This window comes from Pseudophryne corroboree, chromosome 4, assembly GCF_028390025.1.
Source record: "Pseudophryne corroboree isolate aPseCor3 chromosome 4, aPseCor3.hap2, whole genome shotgun sequence".
Taxonomy (NCBI): Eukaryota; Metazoa; Chordata; class Amphibia; order Anura; family Myobatrachidae; genus Pseudophryne; species Pseudophryne corroboree.
Window position 1 is genome coordinate 592,463,614 of NC_086447.1, and position 7,907 is coordinate 592,471,520.

Sequence of the window (7,907 nt, forward strand, 5' to 3'; positions counted from 1 at the left end):
GCTGGCCGCAGAGTGATTGACAGGAAGTGGGTGTTTCTGGGAGGTAGCTGACCGTTTTCGGGGAGTATGTGGAAAAATGCAGGCGTGTCAGTTAAAAATGCAGGAGTGGCTGGGGAAACGTAGGCATGGCTGGGCGAACGCAGGGCGTGTTCGTGATGTCAAAACAGGAACTAAATAGTCTGCAGTGATCGCAAGCTAGGAGTAGGTCTCGAGCTGCTCAGAAACTGAACAATCTTTTTTTGTAGCAGTGCTGCGATCCTTTCGTTCGCACTTCTGCTAAGCTAAGATACACTCCCAGAGGGCGGCGGCTTAGCATTTGCACGGCTGCTAAAAGCAGCTAGAGAGCGAACAACTCGGAATGAGGGCCATTATTCAGTTTATAAGCATGGTCTTGCTAATTTCTCAATCCAAATTGTGGTTTCAGCATAAGTTATGAATTATACCCCTTTCAGACAGAAAAAAAGGACCCAGGAAGTTGCTGAGTCAACCAATGACCTTTTTCTGTTTGACTTTGTCAACCCAAGTCAAAATTGCCATGTCTTTCACCCTGGTTGTTACCACGGTTATTCCCGGGTCTCACCCGGATTTCCTGCTGTCTAAAAGGATTTGACCCACACTTTTCAACCCGGGTTGCGGTAATACGTGCTTATTGACAGAGGGGGAGGACTGCTGTGCTGTATACAACTGCTGTGTGGAAAGCACTGTGATGATGAAATGCATTGGGTGTGGCCATTGGGACATCTGATGGGGTGATGTTACATGCCATTCACAGTGCTGGGATGAAGCTTGGCAGCCATTTTAAAATTACTGGAACTCTGTGTAAAGCCAGGAGTAATCACTACTGTCTGGGGGTGGTCTTCAGTATGCCGACTGTCGGGATCCCGACAGCCGGCATACCAACAGATTTTCTCCCTCGTGGGGGTCCACGACCCCCCTGGAGGGAGAATAAATAGCATGGCGCGCGTAGCGTGCCACCGTGCCCGCAGCGTGGCAAGCGCAGCGAGCCTGCAAGGGGCTCCTTTGCGTTCGCCACGCTGTCGGTATGCCGGCGGTTGTGCTCCCGGCGCCGGTATGCTGCTTGCCGTGAGCCCGGCCGCCGGCATACTATACTACACCCCTGTCTGGAGGTATCGAAGCTGCATTCCATGAGCTGGGAGTCAGCACCACATTTGCTGTCTTCAATTGAGATGTATGTGAGCTTTTATATTGTAGTAGAGTCTTGTGATTGATTACTCACTTGTGTGCACTCAGAGCCGGATTAAGGGGGGTGCCCCGGGGGTCAGTACCCCGGGCCCCCCTGTTTTAAGGGGCCCCCCGGCTGAAGCTCTGCACCGATCTACAGGTTGCCGGGGCAGGAGGGATCCACGCTGTGCATGCGGCTTCCTCCCCCCTCCTCTCGGGCAGCACGGTCGGGGACTGAGTCAAGCAATCTCCAGCCTTCGCTGCTGCCAGGAGAGATGCCGCTGGCGGCAGAGGCTGGAGATTGCTTGACTCAGTCCCCGACCGTGCTGCCCGAGAGGAGGGGGGAGGAAGCCGCATGCACAGCCGCACTCCTCCCCCGGCAGCGTGGATCCCTCATACCCCGGCAGCCTGGTGTCTTCTCTTCTCCCCCTGCTGCAGCGCGGCTCCCGTTGCCTGTGACCGCGGGAGATGAGCAGCGGGGTGGAGGGGGGGGTAACTGTGGGGGCTGGTGGTCCACTGGGGGGCCCTGCTGTCTTTGGTGCCACGGGCCCCCCGAGGGCTTAATCCGGCCCTGTGTGCACTCCATTTTTCTTCTACTGTATGTGCTAAGCCTGCCTGTTGTGAGGCTGAGGGGAAAGAGCTGCACTTATACATCTGTCACTGGAATGGATTCATTTATTGAACACTAAGGGATTGAGAGCCATTTCCTGCTGACTCATATATACTGTATATATACTGTATATACTCGTATATATAGATAGAGAGAGTGAGAGTCCATGAATACTGTTTCAGACAAGGGCCCAGCATGCATGGATAACCAGCACTCCAGTATTGAAAAACTTGATTTTTAATCCATCAATCAGGCATCATTACAGGCATTAGAAAAAGCCAAGTGCAAAGAAAAGCATATAATCGATATAATATATTAGTAATCAGCAATCAGCAATCTGAATTTAGACATAGTCACCCATCTGTCAGTATGGGGGAGGAGGAGTCCAACTATACTGTTTTGGTGATATCATCTTTCTCAAGGACTGCACCAAAACGGTATTGTTGTACTCCTCCACCCCCATCTATAAACACAGAACAGGAAGGCGCTCACAGTGTAGTAATTAATCCCAAATGATTGGTGAGATGTAAGGTATTATGCATACTTACAGTAAAAGTGAAATTTGTGAAGCTTATCTGAATCAAATGAATCCTATGGTGTAGTCGTCTCCCAGGATTCCAGTTCACCATTACAGGATTTAGCCCAATCTGGAATATAGTGTAACCCACTGGTTAATTAATAATAAAGTATGTATGAAAATTGTAATTAATAGATGTATATATGATATCTATATATAATATTAATAGGTACATGTTGCTTGAACTGGTGAAAATGGATGTGTACATAATATAAATATATAGAAGTACTATTAAATTGTAGCAGGGACTGAGAAAATGCTTTTAAGATGAGACTCGCGGGGAGAGAACATGCTAGAAACCCCTCATGCAGAAGAGAGAAATACCGTGAGCACAAAGCAGTGAGGAGGCAGTTAGCCGTTGGAAGGGTCAGGAGACCAACCGACTTCACTTGCGGAGGAGAGATGAGACTGAGCAGTAGCACTGGAGGAGACCGGGACACGCAGGGACCCTAGCCGCAAATACGATAAGGAGCAGACCGGAGAGTACAGAGGCAGTGCAAGGCACCAGAGTGCGGAGACAGCCACATATGCCGGAGTGTAAGTACTCGCCCCTGATTGCCCGACCATCAGTGCAGAGCCCGGTGTGACGGCTGCCATTAGTAAAGTGCGTCAAGTGAGAGGAGCCGACAGCAGAGAGGGATAGAGCTCCGAGACAGCGGCCGAAGGAAGGACCTGGAGAGGCAGCATAACACAAGAGGAGGAGTCGGGGGAGTGACTACGCATTAGACGAGGTGGGATTGCAGCATACACCTATCACTCACACCTCACTCCAATAGCATTTCCTCCCATGGCAGTATACTAACTAGAAGTATATGGATGGATCACAGGCTCCCTCTAGTGGGAACTCTGTATAAGATACAAATTAAAATACAGAAGAAGCTATAAGAAGATGTATAGACTATAACACATTCTCTATGGTTAAAACATAAAAGAAACATAGTGCAGTGTTGAGTCAGGACTGTTTCATATACTCGTGTGCTAATTAACCCTATGGAACAAGCACCATATCGGTAATTCAGAAATAACTAAAGACAATAAAGAGAGGTGACTGCTTTGAAATTCTGAGTTATTACTAACAAGAATAACGACAGGCTATTCTACTACCAAATTGAGACCCACTATACCCGGTAGTATTACTTGAGTATACACAGTTTAACATTTCTCTAAAGCTAACCTGGATTGGGGAAAATAGCTGAAGATTGAGACTTTAATATTCATTGCAGCTATCCTAAACCCATATATGGATTATAAACATAGTGGAATTGAGGGACGGTATTAATACTTAATGAGAAATATTCACAGAGGATTGGAACATAAGGAAGAAAAAAGGGAATATACGACTATTACAAAGATTTTAGGGAAGGTATGTGATACCAATCCAGTTCTTCACGATAGCCACACTCATTAACATTAAGGGCCCCAACGAGCTCATCATTGACTTCAGAGTACCCGGGTCACTCTTAGGTTTTAAATGTATACAATTTGAGATGTAATAAATACATTATTTAGGTGATTAATTGAAAAATCTAGTCTTATTATATATAATACTCAATGTCCTTGTGAAAGTATTAAACGATGTTGATTAAAGTTATACTATAAATTTTATCTACTTACCATTCATCCGGTTCCTGGTAGCAAGTTGAAAGGAGACTTGGATACTATAAGAGAAAACAGGTAAATGAACGTAAATTGTATATAATTGAATCCATATTTCATAAAGGTATTCATTGGGCTTACCCAGGCAAGCCTATATACATTGATATAAAGCTTGGGTGGAGGCACTACTATTGTAATCCATTTATAATAATATTCCAAAGTAGGGTTACATTAATGGAGGCACTGCTGAGATCCCAGTGAGTCTTAGTAAATTACTTTAATCAGAAACAATGGAAGGATTAACTGGAGACGATATTTACCACTGGTGTCAGAGGAAGGGGGTAAACCCCCGAAAGTGTATTGGAGTAGGAGGAGAATTAACGGAAACTTCGGATGACACTGTGTTAAGAAAAGTGAGTACCCTGTACGGAGTAATAAGACCAAATATAGTGGACAACTGGGATGACGAAGCAGGAAGAAAGATTGCTGTCTTGGTTGAAACGGATAAAGAATTGGACGTAAATTTGATACCATTAATGATAATAGCTGATGAAGAAACAGGAAGAATATGGTCCATAATTGGTCCTAATATCAGAGAAGAAAATATCACCAGTATACCCATCTCGGCCGTGATCTCACCAGAGGGAGTAGACAAAGGAGAAGCTAGTGGAAATGGACACACTGCTACAAATGTAAATGGTGGACAATTCGAGACCATGGTAGATAGGGTGGTCTCCCAACTTGAGAGATGGCATTATGAAGGGAGTTATCGGAGGTTGAGGATCTTTTCTGGTATTGTACCCGTACCCACCGGAGAAGAACCGTATGAATCATGGAAAGAAGCCGCCGTTCAACAAGCAGAGGAATGGCAATGTCCTGATAAAATAAAGAGACAACGAGTGGTGGAAAGTCTACGAGGCCCAGCCATGGGGATAATACAAGCAGCCAGGAGAAGTAATCCAAATGCCAATCTGGAGACCTACCTCGAGGCCTTGGATTATGCGTATGGTACTATGGAAGATGTAGGGGATCTGTTATCCAGATTACACCACACGTTTCAAGAGCCTAGTGAGAAACTGAGCGCTTATGTTATAAGAATAGATAAACTACTGTATAAGATAGTGGAGAAAAAAGGGATCACTCGAGATGAAGTAGATAAAAGTCGCATGAGACAGGTATTACGGGGTGCTTTAACAACTGATCCTGTAGCACAGAAGTTGAGGTGTTCTGAGAAAAAGGAACCACCACCCGGATTTAACGAGATATTAAAAGAAATCAAACAAGAAGAAGTACTGATTGAGATGAGGGAAAAGACGGTAAAAAAGGTTAAGGTAGTACAAACCGTGACTGAGACTTCCCCATTAGAGGAGAAAATATTAAAATTAATAGAAGAACAGAACAAAAGAATAGAGCAATTCATTGCAAATCAAAGCACCAATAACCTTTCCCAGAGTACTCCATCTAGTGATTCAACACGGGGTGGGGGAAGAAGGGGCACTTTCAATAGCATGGGCTGTTTTAGGTGTGGGAGGATTGGCCATCGAGCCTTTGAGTGTAAACTTAATTGGAAATCGCCTCGGAGGTATGTTACTCCCTCTCTTAACACCGATGGTGAATACCAAGATCAGGGAAACGGACAAGGGAGGCCCGTGAATCCCCCACAGGTCTCCTAGAGGTTGGTCGCTGCGCAATGGGGAGTACATGGTGGAATGGAGTCCTGCCTGAGGGGCTGATGGGACCAGCTCCAGTAATGGCTGCTACAATCAACGGACACCACTGTAAGGTACTTGTCGATAGTGGTTCTCAAGTATCAATTATATTCGAAGACTGGTATAAGAAACACCTCTCTGATGTACCCCTACTGCCGTTATCTGGACTAGTGATATGGGGATTGAGTGTGGAGAAATATCCATATTTAGGATATATAATAGCTAGTCTAGAAATTTATCAAGAGAAAAGGGAAGAGAAGCTGCAAATACCCCTAATAGCACTGGTGTGTCCAGAAGTCCCGGAGAGTAAGGGTGGTGAGCCCCATATGATCATAGGAACCAACACCAGGATTTACTCCCTTCTTATAGAATGGTTGGAAAAAGAGGAGAAAAGGACTGGGGTGCAGGTTAATTCATGTGAAGTGGTATCTGAAAGAGTCCAGAAGGAAAACAGTAGCCCATTTGAAGGATGTTTTGTGGGGAGTGAGATCGAACATGCTGAAAAATTGCTGTTAATCACAGAATTGGAATCCCGAGGGCAGGTTTTCTCCACTGGGGAGTGGGATTTAGGAAGAGCAAGAGGGATGGAACATTGTATCCGACTCACGGATGATACCCCCTTTCGAGAACGTTCTCGGAGAATAGCTCCCGCGGACTTTGAAGACGTTAGGAAACATCTGAAAGGTTTATTGGAAAACCAAGTAATTATGGAATCCAAGAGTCCGTACGCCTCCCCGATTGTGATCGCACGCAAGAAAAATGGAAACATCAGAATGTGCATTGACTATCGGACCCTAAATCATCGAACGGTGACCGATCAATACACAGTGCCTAGAATAGATGAGGCCTTGGATTGCCTACAAGGGAGTGTGTTGTTTTCAGTATTAGATTTGAGAAATGGGTATTATCAAATACCAATGCGGCCTGAGGACAGAGAAAAAACAGCCTTTATATGCCCACTTGGATTCTTCGAGTTCCTACAAATGCCCCAAGGGGTGAAGGGGGCACCAGCTACCTTCCAACGTGCCATGGAAAAGATAATAGGAGATATGAACTATCGGGAAGTGATAGTATACTTAGACGACATTATAGTATTTGGCTCTACTCTCCAAGAACATAATCGTCGTCTTTTCAAAGTCCTAGATAGATTGCTGGAAGGAGGTCTGAAACTGTCAGTAGACAAATGTCATTTATGTCAGTCAAAGGTTAAATACCTAGGACATATCGTCAGCAGATATGGAGTGTCGACAGATCCAGAAAAAATACAAGCCGTGATGAACTGGCCTCGACCTACTAAACTGAAGGAATTACGATCTTTCCTGGGATTTTGCGGATACTACCGTCGCTTTGTACCGAATTACTCTGCTCGGGCAAAACCTTTAACCGACCTGACTAAAGGATACCCCAATGTAAGGAAAGAAAAAACTCTAAAATCTACCCTGAAGGGAAATTATTATCAGTCCAATGATCCATTTGGGGAGCGATGGAATAACGAGTGTGAAAAGGCATTTATAATGTTAAAAGAAAGTCTGACGCATGCACCTGTGTTAGCATATGCTGACCCCAGTCTACCTTATGTATTACATATAGACGCGTCTACGAGTGGACTGGGGGGAGTGTTATATCAACAACATCCTGATGGGCTAAGACCAGTATCTTTTGCTAGTAGAGGTGTATCAGAGAGTGAGAAGAGATACCCAACCCATAAATTAGAATTCCTAGCATTAAAGTGGTGTGTAGTGGATAAGTTTCACGATTATTTGTATGGAGTGAAATTTGAAATACATACTGACAATAACCCATTGACTTATGTACAGACCACCGCCAAATTGGATGCAACAGGGCACCGTTGGTTAGCAGCACTGGCGCTCTATGATTTCTCCTTGAAATATCGACCTGGAATAAGTAATGTGGATGCCGACTCGCTCTCTAGAATACCCGGGCAATTAGCGGGAGAAACAGAAAATGAGGAGTGGATCGAAATACCTGCTGGAGAGGTCCAAGGAGTATGCCATAGTATGAGAGCAATTAGTATGACAGTGAGTGAAGCAGTAAGCACACTGGGTGCAACCTCGGAGGCCCTACCGTTCTCTTATTGTTGGATTAGCCAGATGGAGTTGGAAGATCTGCCAAGAGTAAAGACATATCAGCTTAGGAGAGAGCAACTACAGGATCCATGTATAAAATGGGTGATGCCAGGAGCCGTAACTAAGAAAGCTGGCCAGATGACAGC

The 7,907-nt window shown here is 45.1% G+C and overlaps 1 protein-coding gene across 1 annotated transcript; it reads left to right on the forward strand.

Annotated features, from left to right (window-relative positions):
- The first annotated feature begins 4,255 nt into the window (after positions 1-4,255).
- LOC134910963 (paraneoplastic antigen Ma2 homolog) lies at positions 4,256-5,638 on the forward strand. The gene has a single exon (XM_063919354.1). The coding sequence runs from the start codon at positions 4,256-4,258 to the stop codon at positions 5,636-5,638; it is 1,383 nt and encodes a 460-aa protein (XP_063775424.1).
- The last annotated feature ends 2,269 nt before the right edge of the window (positions 5,639-7,907 follow it).

Excerpts from the sequence above, each read along its gene's own strand:
- LOC134910963 (XM_063919354.1), top strand. The coding sequence starts at position 4,256 with ATGGAAGGATTAACTGGAGACGATATTTACCACTGGTGTCAGAGGAAG.